General features: G+C 42.4%; 1 protein-coding gene across 3 annotated transcripts in view; it reads left to right on the top strand.

Moving 5' to 3' along the window:
• Nucleotides 1–1898: 1898 nt before the first annotated feature.
• Nucleotides 1899–22857, top strand: part of FGD4 (FYVE, RhoGEF and PH domain containing 4) — a 250933-nt gene continuing 229974 nt past the window's right edge. For 2 of the 3 annotated variants that reach the window (XM_040488466.1, XM_040488464.1), the window contains exon 1: nt 1899–2161. In XM_040488466.1, the coding sequence (XP_040344400.1) occupies nt 1996–2161 (166 nt within the window). In that variant the 5' untranslated portion in view covers nt 1899–1995. The remainder of the gene's footprint in view (nt 2162–22857) is intronic. The other variant, XM_040488463.1, reaches the window with a different exon arrangement.

Genomic DNA, 22857 nt, shown 5'->3' with positions numbered 1-22857 from the left:
CATCAGTAACCAGTTCTCTAAAAAAGAAGATTGCCAGCATGTTCTCACTTAAAAAAAAAAAAAAAAGGTTACTCTGAGCTAGGTTGCTAGTACAGTAGTATTGATTGCAATACTACCTTTTTATGGAAGCAAATACATTATGTTAAACTTTGTATTTCAATTATGGTTAACTCGCGTATATGGAGTAAAGTCTATTTCAGTATTAATTTATATTTGAAACTACTATTTAAATTATTTCCAGTACCATATGGCATAGTATATAAACTTTTAAAATAAATAAATAAATGTTTATTTATTTTTGAGAAAGACAGAGCATGAGTGGGACAGGGGAAGAGAGAGAGGGAGACACAGAATCTGAAGCAGGCACCAGACTCTGAGGTGTCAGCACAGAGTCCAATGTGGGGCTCGAACTCACGAGCAGTGAGATCACGACCTCAGCCAAAGTCAGACGCTTACTGAGCTACCCAGGCACACCAGTTTATATAATTAGGTGCAATGTAGTGATACGGATAATAAATCCAAGGGGAGCAAAACCTCCTTTCAACAAGGTGTGAAAACTTAAAAATTAGGGGGTATTTTCTTCTCAGGGGGTATGTTTATTGAAGTAGCAGCCAAGGAGATTGAGACAGTTGAACTGCCCTCTTTAAAGTTTTCTTGAGAACTGGGTTATGAGTTACATTCCAGGGAGCTGGAGGAGATGTTAAGCGGGTGAAGGGCCATTTGAGTAAATGTGGAGTGGCTTCCAAGGTGGAAACCATGGTTGGGGTTGGGGAACTTCAGCTTGAGTTGGGGTTCTTGGAATGCTGTTTTTTCCTCTCTTATGTCTGTGATTTTGGAACACAGCCTTTTCATTATTAGAGAGAGTAGTGAATTTTTAAATGCACGTGAGCAACCCAATTTAACGTGTATTTTCTCCAATTTGCTATTTAGCTGATGTGAAACAAAACAACGAATTAAATGGACCCTACAGTGTGTTACTAATAAAGTCCTAAAAGTGTTCAAGGTGATGGAGGGTCTGATGCTTTTCTGGAAACCTGTGGATTGTTAGTTCCACCTTTTCCTTTTCCTTCCACACATGCCTTCGTCGTCTCTGGTCTGATGCCTCTGGTAAGACCATTTGATTCGGTGAGATAAAGACAAGACACTGATGCAGAAACTCGAGTAGGGATTCTAGCAGTGCTATGTGACCCAGTGTGGGTTCCGCTTCGGTTTCCTGATCTGAGATACTTAAGTCACCGGGTAGCTCTACGACCACAAATAAGATTATAATCAAGGGCTCCGGACAGCGGCCTGAGGCGCACGTGTGACCCCAGGCATGTAGGTGTGTAAGAATGGCGAGCCCTTGGGCAGCGTTCAGAGTAGCTGTTAATTTTCTTCTCTTTCTCCTGGAGACCAGTGCTCAGCCGGCAGGCGAGCACTGCTGACCCCTTGAGCACCCCAGGTGTGTGCCGCGCCATTCCTCTCGGCCAATGTGCTGGCCCGTAGCGCGCCGGGCGGGACGGGGCGGGGCCGTCCCGAGGAAACCGGCTCAGGAACCGCGCCCAGGGCGCTCCAATCGGCACTGCGAGTCCTTGGCTGCTTCCCCGGGAGGAGGCGGCCGCGGCGGCGCTGTCTGTACTCTGCGCTCCCGGCGCTCCGCCCCCGGGACCTGCGGGCGATTGGCTCCAGCGAGGAGGGTGGACACAGCACGGCTGGCCGCTGCAGTGGCCGCGTCAGGTGAGTGCGGGAGCCGCAGCGACCGAGGCGTTGCGGCTGCGGCAGGAGCCCGAGCCAAACTCTCCGCGCGGCCCTGCGCGGCCCGGGAAGGAAGGCGCGGCGGCGCACTCGCGAGGGGCGCCGAGCAGCCCGGGGTCGCCCCTCTCGAGTCGCGCCGAGTGTGGCACGCAGGCGACCCCCCCCCCCGAGGTCCGGTCCCCCCGAAGGAGCGGGTCGAGCGCACACTTGCGGACGGACGAGGGCGAGGGAGAGCGCGGAGCTGCGAGCGAACCCGGCGCGATGAGCGGCGAGGGCGGCTACAACTTCAGGCGGGTGGCTATCCGGCGGAAGTCCAGTCCGTCCTACCTGCCGCCCGGGACCCCTCGGCCCTGGAGCAGGCCCTCGCCACACCTGGGACGGGCCGAGCCGGCCGCCTTCAGGAGCCAGGCGCCCGCAGACGGCGCAGGTGAGTGTCTCGAGGGGCAGGGTTGGGCGGGGGCGTGGCCGCCGGTGGAGGAGGCGCCGGGCGCCCTGCAGGTGTGCGGGTCTGCTGGCTGCTAAGGGAGCCAGTTGGGGGCAGCTTCCCAGACGCCGGAGCCTGGCCTTCCACCTTGACCGGTTTCGTCCCTTCCCCCAAAGGACCTTGGGCAGGAACTCACAGAGGGCTGAGTATGCCCTGGAGGTCACTTATCAGGGAATTCCGGAAGTATAGATATAGCTTAAAAAAGAAAAAAAAAAAAAAAAAAACTTAGGAAGTAGTAAGGCCCATTTTCGAGACCCTGAAGTTTAAGTTTCTTAGCTAAATTCCTGCTACGGCAGACCTAGTGAAGGACTCCTACGACACATGGGGCAGGCTGATGTTCTTCTTAGTCCGGTAGCCCAGCTGTTGGGTAACCTCGGACCGGCTATCCTGAGTGCTCTGGTTTTGGCTGTTGAAAAATACGCTTGACCTCCACTCTAATTGTGAAAGTCTCTCTCATAAGGAAACATGTTCCTAACATCGAGAAATGGAACTCTTATTGCTCTCTTTGTATAGATAAATTCAGCTATCAGTAATGCAGGATTTTGAGTTCTGAATTCTCATTTAATCTCAGTGTTGGCAGGAATCCTAAAGACGATCTATTCACGCCCACATATTTTCCTTCTCCCTTTAACGGCATTCCTTTGATCTGAGGGGAGCTTGAACCTATGTGGAAACTAGGAATTTTTTTCCCTTGATCTGTAAAACGTTTTTTACACCCCCCCCCCTTTTTTGTGCTCCTATCCTACAATACCAGAAATGTCTTCTGTGTAGACCAGTTATCAGGCAAAACCGTCGTTTAAGCGGCAGAAATACAAATGCTCTTATTCACTTTCACACGTTTTGATTAGGCAAAGCTGTTATGAGGGTTTAAATGGGATAAGTATTGGAGTTTTAAAATTTCTCTGTCTAGTCCTTGTCCTGAAGCAGTAGTCCTAGGCTAGAAACACATGATGGCTGGTGAATTAGAAATTTACAGCTATAGTAGGTAAGGGTAGAAACAGTGATGTGAGAAAATAGGTAAACAAGTAACTGAATTATAGTTCTTTATGTCTCAATTTCCTCATCTGCAAAATGAGGACAGTGGTGAAATCATCTCTTCTAGATTTAGGTGTGATTCGCTCTAAAATGAATGGAAGAGTGTGTGCCCCCCCCGAGGCCCCCCCCCTTTATGTACTTGAGAGAGCGAGAAAGCAGGAGGCAGGGAGGGGCAGAGAGAGAGGGAAAGAGAGAGAATCCCAAGCAGGCTCTGCCAGGAGTCAGTCACAGGTCTCAAATCCACCCAAAGGAGATCATGACCTAAGCTGAAGTCGGGTGGTGGCTGACTTGAGCCACCCAGTCGCCCTGAGTGGTTTCCTTTTTTAATGAAAATATGTTTGCTTTGTTTTGAAGTTATTTATGAATTAATTTTTAAGTTGAGCTACCAAATTTCTTAGTCATCATCTGTTTTCAGTCTGAGGCTGATAGGATCCAAGTTCTTTCCATCATCGTTTTACTTAAAATCGCATGACTTGAGTAGGTGAGCCAAAGATGAAGAGACTTCCTTAGAAGTAGGAGTGAATGGAGTTGTGGCAGTCTGTAAATCTTTCCTACAAAGCAGTTGAGCTTATAGAGGAAATAGCCTTTTTCTTTTTCTTTTTAAAATGATAGGTAGGGTTTCCTGGCTGGGTCAGTTAGTGGAGCATGCAACTCTTGATCTCAGGGTTATCATTTTGAGTGCCATGTTGAGTGTAGAGATTACTTAAAAATAAAATCTTAAAAAAGCAATAATAAATGATATGTAGAATGTAGCAATAACTTTTGTAGGTCAGTTACATTGTTTTAAAATGGTTTATAAGAACTCAAAAGTTTTTGCTGCTGTTATTTTCAGAGTTGAAAAGTGGAAAGTACTGTCTTCCTCGATAAGATTCTTTCTCTTTACCGTAATATATATATTCTCAATATATTTGAGAATGATCTGATATTTAGACAAGTAGTCTTAACCTATTGAGCGGCCACACCCTATGCAAAAGTGCTTCCTTTTTTGAATCAAATCTGCCTCCCTATTCAGTCTCATCCAATGATCATTACATAAGTAGGATCCTCTCCAAATAAAAAAATAAACCAGGTTTAATTTGCAAGAAGTGTCCATTTCTTTGCAGCACCTAGAAACGTATTTATATATGAAACCACAACATTTAGACCCATTGCATACACGGTGGATGTGACTCATAATTGAAAAATTACTTTCCCTTTTAAAGAAGGAACAAAAACTGCGAGGTTAAGAACTTAACAGAAAATTCGGTGTAGTGATATTGTGTTATATCTATGATTGTGAAACCGGCTATTTTTAGAGTTTGCTGATTTGGTGCCAAAAAAATAAGTGAAAGTAAAGTCTACCAACTGAATCTTCTGTATATACCTGGAATGTGCATTTCCTGATCTAGGTGAAGCAGAGAGTTAAGATGATTAAGATATAGGGTTTGGGACTCATAGCACCCAAGTTTTAATTCTTCTTTTATTACGCGCTGTGTGAACTGGACCAAGTCCCTTAATTTCTCAGTTTCTTCATTTGAAAAATGCAGAGAACAGTACTTTATAAGATTATATAAGTAAATGGCAGAAAACAAACATTCCAGATAGTATTGTAACAAGGAATTTTTTTTATCTATCTGTGTCTGAAAGAGTGTGGCACTAGGACACAATAAATACTTGTTGAATGAATGGATACCCTCCCCCTGTAATATTCATAATAGCAGCTATTTAGTGACTGCATTTTCTATACTAAGTACTGTGCTATGTGATACACACACAAACACACACACGTATGAATTTATTTTGTAACAATCTTAGTAGGTAGGTAGCGGTAAGCCCGTTTTACCACTGAAGAAATTGAAGCACAGAGAGCTTTACTCACTTGCTTGAAATCTTAGAATTGGTACTTGGTTTGCTAGGATTCAAATTCAAATGTGCCTGGAGTCAAAGGCAATGGTCCTATACACGTAAAATTAAGCACATAATTCTACTATGGAAAAAACACATAATTAAAGGGATGTTTTACACACACAAAAATGTTCTTTTTTTTTTTTTTTCTGTTGTCCTAGGGAAACTCCTTTGTTTTCTTATGATCTTAGCAATAAAAATACATTTAGAGGCATATCTGTTGTAATTTATTCATCATCCAGGTGTTTTGTGGTGAAGGACTTTTCACATTGTATGATGTGCTACCTTTCTGTAAGTGGAGTTTCTTTTTCCAGTTCTCGTCACAGCTGGAGTACTCAGATTTTCAACATTTACCTCCAATACCCCCAAGCACTTTTGGAGGGCTGATTTCACCTTTGTTGTGGGAGGAGGGATGGAGATTTGGGTAAGAGTGATGAGCATTTACTGTTTATTGAATGCTGTCTCTGAACCAGGATTACATGTGGTTTTGCTTCCATTTCTATAACAACCTGTAAGACAGGTTCTATTATCATTTTAGACAAGAAGAAAGCTCAAGTTTCAGAAGGTTGCAACTGTAACGCGCTACAACCAGCCTAATCTTCAGGGGCAGGATTTGAATGGAGTCTCTCTGGTCTCAGTGCTCATACACTTGTAACACTAGTTCTTGAAGGTTTCCCAGGGCTTTGAGAGGCAAAGTGCAAGGTGACACCAATATGTTACATATGTAAGCGCTAATATTCTTTGTGACGTTAATAATGTATTTTACACTTAAAACAATGATCTGAACAAATAACTTAAAGATTTATAATAAAATAGTGGTGTGCAGCAATATCATTAATGTTTGTTGAAGCTGCTTAAAGAGGGACTTTGAAATAGGAAAGTCCTTCAGAGGGACAGGAAACAGGAAGTGTTTTTTAGTTTGGATTTCCTTCTGAGGGCAGTTAGAGTGGTCCTTTGTCTCTTAATGAACAGCCATACCAACGTGTGAAGCTGAGGACCTTCAGAGACTTACTCCACATTTACTTATTTGCTTGCATTTTTCTTCTGCTGACAGACACTTGGGTTCATGGATCCCACTGGTGACAGAAGAGGATGTGGGACTTTTGGGGAAGGGATTAGGGATCTACCCAAAGCCACTACCTCTGGGCTTCCAGGACCCTGGATGCATACCTGGTATAGTCCCAGTTGTACTGAAATTCTTTTCTACATGCATGTGCTGAAAAGTTGTTTGAAAAAGGAGTCAAACATGATGCATTTAATTTTGTGAGTGTAATGTGAGATTCACTAGATTTGGACAGGAGCCCGGAAACCTATGCTTTTTAAATAGTACATTGGGGGATGCCTGGGTGGCTCAGTTGGTTAAGCATCCAGATTTGGCTCAGGTCATGATCTCATGATTCTGTTTGTGGGTTCAAGCCCTGTAGTGGGCTCTCTGCTGTCAGTAAGGATCCTCTGTCCCTCTCTCTCTCTGCCCTCCCCCACTAACACTCTTAAAAAAAAAAAAAAGTACATCAGAACAGGGCGCCTGGGTGGCTTAGTCGGTTAAGTGTCCGACTCTTGATCTCTGCTCAGGTCATGATCTCACAGTTCGTGGGATTGAGCCCCAAGTCAGGCTTCACACTGTTGGCGTGGAGCCTCCTTGTTGTTCTCTCTCCCTCTCTCTGTTCCCCTCCCCTACTTGAGTGCGCTCATGTGTGCGCTCTCTCTCTCTCTCTCTCAAAATAAGTAAAATTATAAAAGGAAAGTACATCAGGTGATTTTGATGATCTACTTGGTTTCCAAAGGTCTTCCTACTGGCTGCATCAGAATTACTTGGAGTGCTAATTAAAAATTCCCAGGGGTGCCCGGGTGGCTCAGTTGGTTGAGCGTCAGACTTTGGCTCAGGTCATGATCTCGCGATTTGTGAGTTTGAGCCCTGGGTGGAGCTCTGTGCTGACGGCTCAGAGCCTAGAGCCTGCTTCAGATTCTGTGTCTCCCTCTCTCTCTGCCCCTCCTCTGCTCATGCTCTGTCTCTCTCTGTCTTTCAATAATAAATAAACGTTAAAAAAAAAAAATTAAAGAAAAATTCCCATCCATACCCTGGGTATAATGAGTCAGAATCTCCAGGGGTAGGGTTACAGAAGCTGTATTTTTAACAAGTGCCCCAGATGATTCTAATGTGCAACCAGCTTTAGTGTGAATTCCTAAACATTGGTAAACCCTGCCTTTGGTTCTCAGCACAGGTAACCAAAATTAGCAGGTGCAAAGCAAAGAACAATCTAGATGGCCCTTCAACTAGCACAACATCCAGGCCCTCTGTACTTTTTGGCAAACCTTTTGCCCATTTCTGGCTGATTCTTCATTGCATTTTTTATATCTGTTATAGGTATTTTCTATTTTGTTCTTGTTTCTCAGCTCGAGCTGTGAGATCATACCTGAGCAGAAGTCGGAGACTTAACCGACTGAGCCACCCAGGCCCCCCCACCCCACTGGATTAATTTTCTTAAATCTGGACCTTGATCATAATCTTCACATTGTCGGAAGCATTCTGTGGCTCTCCAACTGCCTGTTATTGATGTCTATAATGGAATATTCTAAAATGGTCACCTTGGTGACTGTTGGTTAAATCTTTACCAGTAACCTCTCAGTGGGGAGATGGACCTTTTAAAATTCATACATTCGTTCTTATTTGAACTAGTCATGCATTGATCACAGTTCAGGAATTGTGTTTGTTTTCATGAGTAAATTTAGCATTGTTTCCAGAGCATTGTCTAGAATTAGTTCTCTGTCCCTGGAGTGTAGTTGGCAGTGTGGACATCACCAACAAGTATTCTGGGTGCCCATGATCAATTTTGTATTGCCTCCCTTATGCAAGAATACAGTGGAGAAGCCAACCCCAGCTGCTATGCCCCTCACGCGTACCAGCGCACTGAAATTAAGCCATCAACTTCAGCAGCAATATCTGCAAAAACTAGGGAGCTGCCACCATTCTGGGGAATGCTTGAGCCACAGTGCAGTCTTGCTGCACACCAGTACCCCATCTGCTCTGCAAGGCTGGGTTGTTCTCTGGGGCCTCTAGCAAGATTTTGTGTTAGGCTCCATGTTATGAGTAACCCTAAAAAGTGCAATGACTTTGCGAAGAGGTTATTTGTATTTTTTAAAATGTATGCTAGTGAGCATATTTAGGAAGTGAAAAGTCAGTAGGTAGAACCAAATAAGATACCCTGACTGAAGAATACAGGTGAGTTATGCTTACAGTTTCAAGTACAGTGCAATATAATGTGTGTGAGGTTATCAAATTATAGCCAACTAAAACCCTTGATAGAAAGAGTGAAACATACATTTATTTTATTTATTTATTTATTTATTTATTTATTTATTTATTTATTTAGCGAGCTGGGGAGTGGCAGAGAGAGAGAGGGAGAGAGAGAATCCCGAGCAGGCTCTGTGCTGTCAGCACAGAGCCCAATGTGCACTGTGGGAGATCAAGCCCCACTAACGGTGAAATCATGACCTGGGCCAAAACTAAGAGTTGGCTGCTTCCCAGGCACCCTGAAAAATAAAACTTTTAAACAAAGTGATCTTCATTTCACCTGCAGAAAGTTGAGTGATCTATACCTTTTTCCCCTAATTTATGCTATTTAATGGTATCATTTGGTGGTATGCCATGTTGATAAATGATATTGGGAGTCCAAAGGTGAATGAGACGAATGCCTTGACCTTTGGTCATTTCAATCCTAGAAGGAGCAGTAGGATGTAAAATAAACACCTGGGTATAAGTTAGTGTTGTACGTAAAAACAGTGATTAGAGTGGTTGTAGTTCAGAGGAAGGAAATCCATACCAGGTCGGAAAAATGATTTCACTCCCAAGTCCATTCAGAGCCCTACACCAATTAACTCCATCTATGTATCTCCATTCTCTTTTCAGTTCTCTGTATCCTTCATTACAAAGCTTGCCTCCTAGAATCCCACTAAAGCTAGGGATCCTTCAGTCTCTTAACAAGTATATCAGTGTTCACTATGGACGAGGCATTGTGGCAGGGCCTAGAAATCTAGGTGAAAAGAATCCATGATAAGGGCTGATAGTATCTTTTGGAGTTGGACAAGCTTTGGAGTTGGACGGACTGAGTTTGAATCCTCCTCTAGTAATTAAGTGGTGGATTTGGAGCTCTTTTTGACTCTGCTCCCTTAATGGGAATGTTAATATTACCTACATCATAGAGTTGTTGGAAGAATAAAAGTTAATGTTCTTAAGGGCTTAGAGCAGTGTCCGGGAAGTGTTGAGGGAATAACTTTCAGTAGTTTTGTTGGGATTAACACAAGTGCTATCCTCATAGTCTGGCCTTCTCTTCTATTGTATGTGTCCCTCTAATCTGGTGCTATCTCACAAGATTGTGATTGGTTGCTTACAGTTGTACCTATTGAATGCAAGCTCAAACATGCTGAGCTCTTTCCTGCTTAGCCCTCTTCTCCCGAGTCCCTGCCGAAAGGGCCTCTCTCCTCCGTCTTCCCTCTTGTGCCATCCTGAGGCCCACTTTCATGTCAAACTTCCCTAAAGCCTGGAGTGCATCACAGAACCACCACCCTCTACCTCTATTTCCTAATTGAAGTCTGGCCTTCTCCTCTTCACACTGATCCTCTGGTGACTCAAGTGGCCATTGGTCATCTTGCATGATCCATGGACCTCCTGGTCAGGATGTGAGGCCAGTCCACCCGTAGCTTTCCCTGACTATTTGTCTTCTATGTTCCTAGAAAAAAAATCCTCATTAACTCTTGCCAGCCAACTCCAGTTCTTCATGTTTGTCTGTTGTACCTGCCCCACCAGTCCCTAACTGGAGTCATCCATTGCCATCACTCCTCAGGGGCCCTTCGAAGTCCATGCAAGGGCACGGTAAATGTGAAGTAAACGGAAGAATCCCAAACTAGCTTGGCACATCTTGGTCCAACAGAAAAATTTTCTGGCAATGCTGTCAGAGAATGGAATTGGGTTCCTTTAATGATGGTGAGCTCCTTATTAATGAGGATGCTCAAAGATAGGCCAGGTGACTTAGTGGCTGTGCTGTAGACATGGGGTGTCTTTCTGGCCTGTGCTCCTAGCTCAGAGACTGTTCTCCTGTCAGTGGTTCTTTGCTTTCCTTCTGTGTCTATATCATTTGTATGCACCTATCAGCAACGTGTGGTAGTTTTGTGCAGCGGTGTGTTAGGGGAAGCTTGGGAGTGGTATACTTCGGCCTTGTTGAGAATTCATTGACTAGGTGCCCTTTTTGTTTAACAATTGTGATTAGTCCCGGCATTCTTTTTTTTTTTTTTTAATTTAAATTTTTTTAACGTTTATTTATTTTTGAGACAGAGAGAGACAGAGCATGAATGGGGGGAGGGTCAGAGAGAGGGAGACACAGAATCCGAAACAGGTCCAGGCTCTGAGCTGTTAGCACAGAGCCCGACGCGGGGCTCGAACTCACAGACCGCGAGATCATGACCTGAGCTGAAGTCGGCCGCTTAACCAACTGAGCCAACCAGGCGCCCCAAGTCCCGGCATTCTTTCTGATGCTGTGGTATGTCTGGACTAAGAGACCTTTGGAATTCGGAGGACCTGGGTTGCTCCTCTATGGAAAGACACAATGCTTTTTTGTCCAAAGTTTTGTTCTCTTCTAGCTTTGTCTCTCCCATTCTTGCTATCCTCCTTTTATGGCCTTTTTTTTCTTTTTCTGTTGTTTCTCACTCTTAGGACTTAGCTTTTGAGATCAAAACTCCTAATAAAAGTGGTCTTTTGGGGCACCTGGCTGACTCAGCTGGAAGAGCGCGCAACTCTTGATCTTTGGATCATGAGTGCAAGCCCCACTTTGGGTGTGGAGCCTACTTAAAAAAAAAAATTAGGGGCACCAGGGTGGCTCAGTTGGTTGAGTGACCGACTCTTGATTTCGGCCGCTCAGTTGTGAGATTGAGGCCTATGTTGGGCTCACGCTGAGCATGGAGTCTGCTTGGGATTCTCTGTCTCCCTCTCACTCTGTGCCTTCTCTCTCTCTCTCTCTCTCTCTCTCTCTCTCTCTCTCTCCCCTCCCCTCCCCCCCCACCCACCCAAAAATTAAAACCTTAAAAAAAGTTTTTTTAAGTTGTCTTTCTGCCCAGATGTAATGGGCTTGCTTTAAAAAACAATCTGATGGGGCGCCTGGGTGGCGCAGTCGGTTAAGCGTCCGACTTCAGTCAGGTCACTATCTCACGGTCCATGAGTTCGAGCCCCGCATCAGGCTCTGGGCTGATGGCTCAGAGCCTGGAGCCTGTTTCCGATTCTGTGTCTCCCTCTCTCTCTGCCCCTCCCCCGTTCATGCTCTGTCTCTCTCTGTCCCAAAAATAAATAAATGTTAAAAAAATAAAATAAAATAAATAAAAAATAAAAAACAATCTGAGGGGCGCCTGGGTGGCTCAGTGGTTGGGCATCTGACTTCGGCTCAGGTCATTGTCTCGCGGTCTGTGAGTTCGAGCCCTGCGTTGGGCTCTGTGCTGACAGCTCAGAGCCTGGAGCCTGCTTCAAATTCTGTGTCTCCCTCTCTCTCTGCCCCTCCCCCGCTCATGCTTTGTCTTTCTCTCTGTCAAAAATAAACATTAAAAAAGTAATAAAAATAAAAAAATAAAACAATCTGAGTGATAGATATTAGGTATGGTCAGAAGCAAAATTTTAGTTTCCAGTTCTCATAGCAAAAGGTGAGACTGTGGAACATCTGATACCTGAAATTTGTCTGTATTGTTTTCCAGATCTCAATGTATTTCACCAAATCTAAAATGCACACTTTTTCACATTTTAACATCTCTGAAATTGGGATGGTTTCCGTTGGTGACATTTAAAAAATTGTAAGATGTTAAAATATAGATTGGCTTGAATTGTAAAATGTAACTGCAGTATTTACTCCCTCTGAATAATAGTGAAGATGATGAAATGTATTCCTGGATTATATAACTGAGAACATTGACTAACCACTGCCTTCTCCCTCTTCTCTAAACCCAAAACATATGTTGTGTGGTTATCTCCTTTGTATCTTTGGCTACTTCTTCAGCCCCCTTAATTATAATTATTATAATAAGAGTCATAATAGCTATCATTTATTGAGCACTTACTTTGTTGGTCAGACACTGTCCTAAGTGCTTTATGTGCATAAACTCAGTTACCACAAGTCCTCACTGTCCAGAAGTGGAACCAGAAGCCCAGACAGATTAAATCATTTGTTAGAAGTTCATATGGCTGGGGGAGCCAGGATTTAAATCCATGCCCTCAACACCTGGGCTTTTCTATCTCCCATTAATTTCTTATTGCCAGTTTTTAACATCCCTGAACATAAAGTTACTAATTGTTGCTCTTGAGTAACAGAGGAAGCACTTTTCCCTGGCATTTTTCTCTCTTCTATCCATAGTATTCAAAACAAAAGCAATGCTCTGACCCACTGTAGCTAGTAAGGAAGGGAGGAAAAAACAAACAAACATGTTCATGGAGAAACAGAAACACTCTTAGAAAAGATTCTGCAGATGGAAACAAGAAATAGCTACCTGGTCTTTGCTGTGCACCCAGACTTCCCAGGAATACTTACCTAATTCAAGTCCTCTGCTGCTTTCTTTTTAGGAAATTTTGACTAGATTATATCCTATCTTTAACAGGGTGATACTTATGTACCAAACTTTGAAGTTATATGAATAGTATTAATTTTCAAGAATCCTGCTATTTATAGATGTTATCCAAACAGGAAAAACTGCATTTCTCTTACCTAATTTAAAAAAAAAAATAGAATTATAATGTATGCCTATGTAATAGAATGTCTATTATACACATGTATATGTGTGTATATAATGTTAATAGATCAATATCATGATCCTATTGGTATGTGTCAGCAAGGCACTTTAAATTTTCAAGGAGAATTCTGTAAGCTCCCTCCTCCCACCACTCTTAACACCTTAAAGCACAGGGTGTGGGTAGTCACACTCAGATGTCCACTGTGGAAGAAATAGGAAACTGACGAGGGTGCTAATTAGAGCCCCTTTTTAGTCCTTTTATAGAAAGTGGTAAGCTCAGGCCACTGGTTGTGAAAACAGTGAAAAGAAGGGAAGAGAAGGATTCGCGGAGAAGCAAGGAGGAAACTGCCAATGATGGCCATCATTGTTCTGAAGTCAGTGTGGTGCCCAGTAGAGGCTCATTTTCAATTGAGAACTGATGCTCGTTTCCAAGTTTTGGAACTAAAGGACCAACTTGCAAGTTTTTGTTAACCTGGGAGATTTGCTTTAACCACATTGTGGGCACTGGGGAGATAGAAAAAAGAAATAGAAAAGTAAAAGATATTTGTGTAATCCCCACTTCCAGGGGGCATCCTATAATGTCATGAGAGCTTCCCAGAGCCGGCAGGAGTGCGTGGGGTACTTTTCTTCCTCATGGTCTTGATGGTAACCCATTTCTGTAAACCTGAGGAAAATTGTATTGGCAATTACATGTATCATTGACACACTAAAAGCCCTTATTTCAGAATATTTCACTCCTGCAGATCTTTTGTTAATTGTCCATTTCTGGCATAGATTCCTGGGTTCCACTATTCATACTTTTTCATCTGGAAAAGGTCTCAAAGCCAGTTCCTTACAGTTAGTTCCTGCAAATGTTATAGTGGCTCATTCAGAAAATAGGCTTCATTATGGACTTTTGGAAAAGCTTAACAGTTTATATCTGCTTATTTGCCTTTATCTGAAAATACTACTCCCCAATTATAGATGGAGAGAATCCCTTCCTGTTATTTATTTCTTCTAATATTTTCTCTTTGCTCATGTGTTATGTGACACAACTTCTTATTGTAGACCTGAAAGTCTTGGATAGGAACTTTCAGTCACTTGAAACATTATTTTTATTTTTTTATGTCTGCTTATTTTTGAGAGAGTGTGAGCGGGGGAGGGGCAGAGAGAAAGGTAGACCTAGAATCCTAAGCAGGCTTCAGGCTCTGAGCTGTCAGCACGGAGCTTCTCAGACCCACGAACTACGAGATCATGACCTGAGCCGAAGTTGGACACTTAACAGACTGAGCCAACCAGGCTCCCCAAAACATTTTTAATGTTTAAAAAGTATTGAGTTCATGTGTTTCCCATGTTTACTTAAATTCACCTTCACCCTGAGGCCTTTCCCTGACCATCTTATTTAACGTTGGAAACCCTGCTCTCCCACTCTTTTCCGGGTTTTATTTTTCTTTGTAACACTTGGCACTATTTAACTGTTTTCTACTCCTACTTTCTGCTGTTCGTCCCCTCCCCCGCCCCCAGTACATGAACTAACCTCCATGAGATCAGCTGGTTTTGTCGGTTGTGTTCTTTTTTCACAAAGACAGGGTATCGTCAGGGTCCACATGTGGCAACTGCCCAGCTTAGGCCTGAGGGCTTGTGAAACAGGGATGTAGGTGGTGGTTGTGTGTTCAGGTGGGTAGTGGGAGTGAGCATTGGTCAGACCTGTGAGGTAGGGTGCCAGGCTGGGCCCTTTGACCAGAGCGCCAGCGCTACGGCAACTAAGACACTGTTGGCTGCAGTTTTGACCGGAACAGGTGGAGGCAGAGTGTGGGATCAAACTGATTTAAGAATAAAGTAGAGACGAGTTGGCATGAGGCCTCAGTTCATCAAGTTGAGACTATGTAGTTAGAGAAGCTTCTTCATCGCTTTTCCTAATTAGTTGAATGACTTTAACACAAAGATGATTTTATGTTAGCATAATGAGAGCAGTGACTCTAGTGGTCTTGTTCCCTGCTATTTCTCCAGCACCTAGAAGAGCTCCTGGCTCACTGGGTTTTTGTGAAATTGGGTGAGGGCGGGGGTACAAATTTAGCACTCAAGCTTTCAAAGTGCATGTTTTATGCCAGCCCAATATTTAAAAATCTAGTTAGTAAACAAACTTTACCCTACCTTACCTTCATTTTTTTCTCTACTCACTGTCTTTATTTTTCCGAAATAGAGTTCCTTTAAATAAGTTTTCTTGGTGCAGATGAGAGGTGATTCAGTTTAAAGGTGCGCAACTAGAACTTTTAAAAGTATATTTGTTTGATATACAAAGTATACTTTAATTATAACTATTGAAGTTACATCTCTGAGTTGTTTCCTTGAGACAAAGTTCTATCTGTGAAAATCACTCTGGGGGTGGGGCGTAAGGGAAAAAGTCCTTTGGCAAAGCAAAGGGATTAGCTATCTGATAGTATGTTTAACCTGAACTACATAACAAGCTGAGCCTTTTCCCTTGGTTTTCTAAGGTTTCTCACAGGACTCTGAAAGATTTTTTCCTTTCCAGCTCTTTTATTTGATAGTACATTCTAAAACTTTCCATCTACATTTGTATGATGGAGGAAGACCTCAAACCATAGTAATTAGCTTTGTGTTAGCTTGCAGTAGATCTTAGCCACAGAAAAGTTGGTTGTCCTGTACCTACAAAATGAGGTACAGGTGAGCACTTAATAGCTTGAATGCAAAACTCCTTACAGCTGGAATATTTAAAATAGTTTTGTTCTCTTCCCCATAAATTTCATGCACAGGAAAATAATTTTAAATTCATAGGCTAAATTCATTTCTTTGCTCCTTTATAATAGTCTGGCCTTTTCAAAGAAGAAAGCTTTAATTATAGTGTGTATAGGAAGGTCACTTCCTTCATGTCAATTAGGATTTTTGTGTATCGGGGGCCACTCTCTGGTTTCTTTATAGGTGTAATTAATTGCCTTCTCAGTGCTTTATGCTAGGGAAATGGGAACTGCGTTAAATTTTTGTAGATATTGACATTTAGAATGTGATTAATTTGTGAATTAGGGTTCAGATTTATTCTAATGCAAAAATCTATACAATGTGATGAGGCATCATTTGGTGTTTTGATCAAATTTTGTTCATTCTGTATAAGTCATGGAGTAGTGGACAAGATTAAAGAAAAATTCAGTACAGTGATGAGTGGTAGAAATTTTTTGCTCTGAGAGAAATAGCTTCATTTCTTGAAAGTGGGGTAAAATTGGTTAAGAGATCTGGCTCAGTAATCACACAGGCCTGGGTTCAAATCCTGCCTCTGCCACTGCACAGCTTCGGGCAAGTTGCCTTACCTCCTGAAGGCTTTCTTTATAATCAGGATAATGAAAATGATTATAACATTGTAAAGGATTAAATGAAGTAATGCATGTCAGGTTTGGTACATTTACATATTCAATACTCAATAAATGCTGCTACAAATTGTATACAGACCGTGCATATATGGTATATGTAATATATGTATGATTGTGTGTGCATTTTAATTGGTAATTAGAATTGGACCCAGGTCTTTTGAAGATGTCTGCTGAAACTAATGTATCAAAACTTCTACACAGATACCCACAGAATTAAGTAGAACAAGCAGATTTCAAATCAGCAAATGTTTTTTTTTTTTTTTTCAACGTTTATTTATTTTTGGGACAGAGAGAGACAGAGCATGAACGGGGGAGGGGCAGAGAGAGAGGGAGACACAGAATCGGAAACAGGCTCCAGGCTCTGAGCCATCAGCCCAGAGCCTGACGCGGGGCTCGAACTCACGGACCGCGAGATCGTGACCTGACTGAAGTCGGACGCTCAACCGACTGCACCACCCAGGCGCCCCGCAAATGTTTTTATTAGCTCCTAAAATCTTACAAAGATTTTAATGTGTTTTTATGTTTACAAAGGTATGCTTACAAAGTTTTTTCAGATGTTCTATGAATTCCTTGTTACTTTTTTGGGTGTTTTATATTTGACCAGTGTCTTTTCATTTTCAACAGAAAGGAAATACCTTTTGTAGACCCCCCCGATCTTCCTATTGCACATTATTTCACATATTTCCCTCTATCATCCTCTATGCTACTGATATGTTGGCACCATGAAACTTATTTTTCATAATGTTGCACGTCAGTGTTGAGGGTAGGAATATGCAGGAAATGCTCAGTTCTTTTCTTCTTAGGAGATAGTACAGTTCTCCTTTGCATTATTGACATGGCTCGGAAATATGTCGTACTGACCACACTGTACCTTCCTAGATCAGTCTTGTTTAACAGCAGTAACTGTTAGGACATTACCCCAAGTTGAAAAAGAAAAAGGTATCTATAGCTCTTAAAGTAATGTTGAAAGCTCTGAAATTTTTTCATGTTAACCTTCATCAACAAATACGTTAAGCTTGATTTTACTTTCCCCACTGTTCATTGCAGATGAAAAGCCACAAATTAGAGGCAAGAAGGGGAGTGACCACAGGAGTGTGCTTCTAAACAATACAGCAGAAATTGTCTGACAATCTGACATAAAGAATAGAAAAAATTTGCAATACCATCCAATGTTTCAGTAATGGATATTCACAACTATGTCTTTGTCATCAAAAAAGTTAATGTTCAACACTGTAAAAAGCAATCGTGTATAATTTCCTAAAAATTTTGACTGTGATTGTTTTCAATTTTACCTTCATGTACCAGACTAGGATTATAGTGTGACATCGTAGAAATAGCATTCTGGCTGTTAAGTCACAATCAGACTCTTTTTTTCCACCCCCTTTCCCTTTGGTTCCCATTGGCCTACCTCTTGGGTCTTTATGAAATCAAAGCAAACTGTAGATAAAGGGTGTGAAAATTCTCTACAAGTGCTAGTGGTTGGTAAACAGGATTTAATTTGTAAACCCCAATTATGATGTTTTTTTTTTAATTATTTTTTAAATGTTTTTTATATGTTTATTTATTTTGAGAGAGACAGCGCGCGAGCATGGGAGGGACAGAGAGAGAGAGGGAGACACTGAATCTGAAGCAGGCTGCAGGCTCTGAGTGGTCAGCACAGAGCCCGATGCAGGGCTCAAACTAACGAACCGTGAGATCATGACCTGAGCTGAAGTTGGATGCTTAATCGACTGAGCCACCCAGGTGCCCCTAAATGAATTTTTTTAATGTTTGTTTATTTTTGAAAGAGAGAGAATGAGCAGGGGAGGGGCAGAGAGAGAGGGAAACACAGAATCCGAAGCAGGCTCTAGGCTCTGAGCTGTCGGCCCAGAGCCTGATGCGGGTCTCAAACTCATGAGCAGTGAGATCATGACCTGAACCAAAGTCGGACACTTAACGGACTAAGCCATCTAGGTGCCCCTCAATTATGGTTAAGAGGACCATCCATAAAGTATTTGGTTAATGCAGAATTCCCCAGTCTGCACCATTAACACTGTGGGGCTCATAATTCTTTGTTGTGGGGGCTGTCCTGTGCATTGTAGGACATTTACCAGCATCTTAGCCTCTACTCACGGATGAAAGTAGCTCAGACATTGCCAAATATTCCATGAAGAGCTAAAATTGCCCCAGCCTGAGAACCACTGCTTTAGTGCAAGTGTATTTAAATTAGGTATAAACTGGTGTGCCTGGGTAGCTCAGTTGGTTAAGCGTCTGACTTTGGCTCAGGTCGTGATCTCACTGCTCATGAGTTCAAGCCCCACATCGGACTCTGTGCTGACACCTCAGAGTCTGGTGCCTGCTTCAGATTCTGTGTCTCCCTCTCTCTCTGCCCCTGTCCCACTCGTGCTCTTCCTCAAAAATAAACAAACATTTATTTATTTAAAATTTTTTAATATTTATTTATTTTTGAGAGAGAGACAGAGAGAGAGAGAGACAGAGAGAGAGAGAGACAGAGTGCGGGCAGGGGAGGGGCAGAGAGAGAGAGGGAGACACAGAATCTGAAGCAGGCGCCAGGATCCGAGCTGTCAGCACAGAGCCCAACGCAGGGCTTGAACCAAGAACCGCGAGATCATGACCTGAGCCGAAGTTGGACGCTTAACCAACTGAGTCACCCAGTTGCCCCCAAAAATAAATAAACATTAAAAAAAAATCAGGTATAAACTTAAAACCAAATGCACTGCTTATGTTTTATCTACACAAAAATCTCCAATTACCGTCTTTTCATGGTGGTTTTGGGTACCTTCTGTGCTCACTTTTTGTTGTTGAACAAGGAAAGAACTGCCTATGTTTGGATTTGTTTCCTACTTGTTTTATATCGCCCCTATTGTGACTTTAAAGTACTGAAAAAGACTTCTGTGACTCATAGAAGGAAGTATACAGCATTGTTTTAGCATCTCATCATTGAAGTTTCTGGACTGTTTGGTGGGGCATATAACTCCTAGTAGAATGCCAATGCTGGTTGAAGAGGAGGGTACTTGCAACTTGCCTGATTTGTAGCTGGTCCCCTGGAACAGATGGTGCTCTTAAAGCCAGTCTCTGTGGATATGCTGATCTGTGTGCACAAAGTGGAGCAGAGTGCCAGAGTCTACTAGGGAGATGAATGTTGCCAGCCTTTGCTCTCTGCCAGCAAGAAAGGGTGCCGAAGTCTCTGTTTTCTCGTTTCTTCTTCTTCCTTCTTCCTTCAACAGTTCTGTCATTTTCATGTTAGTTTTACAGGAGCATGAGCTGGACAAGGGAATGGGCAGAAGAACCAAGAAGTCTAGCGCTATAAGGAATGCTTTGGGGAGAGTTCAAAATAGGCCCAGGGACAAGCACAGAGTGTAAGAAGCACATGGGAGATCAGAGAGGGTTTTAAGACATGTTGCTGTGGAGTGGACGTTGTATTTGTAGGGTTTGAATGCCTGCCACATGCCAGGTGTTGAGCAAAGAGCTTTATATACACAATATTACTTAATCCTCCCCCCAATTTTCCGAGATGTGCACTATTTCACTTGTTCTATCGATGAGGAAACTATGGTCTTGGAAAGGTGATTGGCTTCCTCAAAGTTTCCTAGCTAATGAATGATAGAACTGGGACGCACATCTAAGGTAGTCCATGTGTAAAGCCCACAATCAACCACAGTATTATTCAGTTAATATGCTGCTAGAAATTACATTCCTCTTCTGTGGGATTTAGAGGTATAAAACAGTAGAAAATTACCTTTTATCTTAATTAAACAAAAGAACTAAAGTACTTTGGACCAGATGGAAGAGGAGAACTAGAGTGTTCCCTGGCCTGCATGAGAGCTCATGTCTGCTCATGAGCTAGCACAAAGTGGCTCTTACTCCTTTCTTTTGCAGGCATGTGCACATGGCTTCCTGGGTTTGGTTGGTAGCTCGTTCGTCTAGGTGGATGCTTGGGTAGATTTTCTCTCTCTCTCTCTCTCTTTTTTTTTTTGGTAGGTACTTGTAAGGATAGGGAGGAGATTACATGCACTGTAACTGTTGCTTTATGGTGAAATAAATGTATAAATCACCCAAACATGTCTCAAACCATTGTTTCTGCCCACGGCCATCTTCATAAATCTCTGGATCAGTTCTTACAGAATTCCTTCTGGTGATAACAGCTTACAAGCCAGTAACGCTCTGGTTTTATGGATAAATTCCTCTGTCCCTCCTACGTAAAGATCACTGAACTGTCAGCCCTAGGATTTGGTCCCAGTGGCTTAGCTCATCCCTGTCCCCAGCCAGTATCTGAAGTTGTATCTTCAGAGCACCACTCTTGTTTGCAAAGTGTCACATTCCTCAATGTCTTGCCTTATGGCTAAGAAAAGGGCTTGTGAGAAAGAGAATGTGAGGTCAGAAAAATCTGTTTCAGGAGAGCTGTAGTACTGGCAGTGCTGAAAATGCCAGAATGAAAATGAACCATAGTCCTGAAGTTCAGCCTCTGCATTTGATTGTGATGACAGTTTTGAAAAAGGAACCATATTTGAAAAGGCCTAAAACCAAATTAAAGTAATAAATTGTGGGGTTGTGTTTTTGTTTATTATTAGAAAATTAACAGGTTGACTTTTGTTTTTTAAGCTTATTTACTTTTTATTAAAATTTTTAAATGTATTTTTTAATGTTTATTTTTGAGAGGGGGGGGTGCAGAGAGAGAGGGAGTCATAGAATCTGAAGCAGGCTCTGGGTTCTGAGCTGTCAGCTAAGTGCCCCACACAGGGCTAAGCTCATGGACTGTGAGATCATAACCTGAGCCAAAGTCAGATGCTTAACTGAGTGAGCCACCCAGGTGTCCCTGTTTATTTATTTTGAGAGAGAGAGAGAGCGAGCAAACAGGGGAGGGGCAGAGAGAGGGAGAGGGAGAGGGGGAGAGAGAGAGAGAGAGAGAGAGAGAGAGGGAGAGAGAGAGAGAGAGAGAGAGAGAGAGAGAATCCCAAGCAGGCTCTGAGCTGTTGGTAGGGAGCCTGATGTGGGTGGGGCTCAAACTCAAAAACTGTGAGATTCTGACCTGAAGCCAAAATCAAGAGTTTGATGCTCAACTGATTGAGTCACCCAGGTGCCCTAGGTTTACTCTTTTTAAAAACCAACTTTATTGAGATATAACTAAAATATCATACACTGTATCCATTTAAAGTGGATAAACTGACTTCTAGGTGGAAAAAACAGTGGAAAAACTTTGGAATGTTTCAATATAATTCCATAGAGCTCTGACTTAGGCAATGATTTTTGACAGAGGAATTTTCTCTCTTCAAAAGGGCTTAATTATGGCCAAGTAAGAACTAGGACAAAGATCAAACAAAAAATGGGTAGCATTTCTTCAGAGTTCAGAAAGTTTTGGCTACCTTTAAGAAGACACCCTGTCCCAAATTTGTAATGATTTAAGTGCTTTCTTCCAATTGCCTAACATTTGAGATGGTGATTGATAATGTATATAGACATGGTTGGCTTATTAGAAAATCTTTCACAGAAGCATAGTAAATGGAGATAGAAAAGCAAGGGTCACTGATAAATAAGTTCCTATGCAAATATGTGCTTTCTTTAACACTTCCCGGTTGGAGACTTTGGGGTGTGTTCATGAATTGCCCATGAAAGAGAGTGAAGCAAATGAGGTTGAAGGTGGTTCAGAGGTTCTTAAATGAACAGGAGAAACTGCACTTGGCATAATGAGATTTATTAGAAAAAGCTGGCGCCCAGTGAAGTTTTCAGTGTGCTCTGTCTAGTCCTTACAAGGGAAAAATCCTTTAAAAGAATACACAGTCTTCTTCATATGGCTCTTTAAAGGTAAGTTTTTTATGTGGTTAATATTTGTAAAAGCTTGTATCAAGGGTTTTTTTTCAATTTCTTTTGCTACTTCTGTGGTATAAAATAGGTATTTAGGAAATGAACTTTGACTTACATAATTCTTACCCTTTGACCATTGCTTAGGAACCATTAGGTTGCAAATTGGGGCTTACCTAGTACAATGGCTTTTTATATGGGTAAGGACTGAAGGAAGTAGCTAATTCATGGTAGGATTATTGAATAAAATGTTTTGTTTCTGTGGGTGCTGAAAATGGCAGAAAACATATTGCATTTCATCAGTAGGTCTTTACGCATTAATTATTTTGGGACTGAATTTACATAACTAACATAAGCTTCACTGAAAATGAGGAATAAGTTAGACTGGGAGTCAGGCTATACTGTGAGCTGTGAATAAGATACATATTCTTTCCAAGAGTGTAAAATTTCTTTGCTAAACATGGATTAAAAAAAAAAGAAGCTTCTGTAAGGACCTCCTGCCAGTGGAACGTCTAATTTTTCTACAGAAGCTCAGAAGCTGGAATATTATGTAAAAAATTTCTCAGTGGTTGCAACTAATTACAAAATGTTACTTTGTTTCGTGGGCCAAACCAACAAGCTCTAGTTGGCCGTGTGCGGTCTCCTGCCCAGGTGGTGCGGGCACGATTCTGGCCTCGCTGGAGACACAGAACAGCAGTATCTGTCACACAGGCTGGAAAGTGGTCAAGCCTGGAGCCCATGGACGTGCAGAAGTCCAGCAGCGGGACAAGGAGGCGTAGTGCAGAGACGAAGTGGCGTTGA

The sequence above is a fragment of the Herpailurus yagouaroundi genome, unplaced genomic scaffold, assembly GCF_014898765.1.
Source record: "Herpailurus yagouaroundi ecotype Mexico unplaced genomic scaffold, PumYag 166, whole genome shotgun sequence".
Classification (NCBI taxonomy): domain Eukaryota; kingdom Metazoa; phylum Chordata; class Mammalia; order Carnivora; family Felidae; genus Herpailurus; species Herpailurus yagouaroundi.
This window is presented reverse-complemented; position numbering and strand designations above follow the sequence as displayed.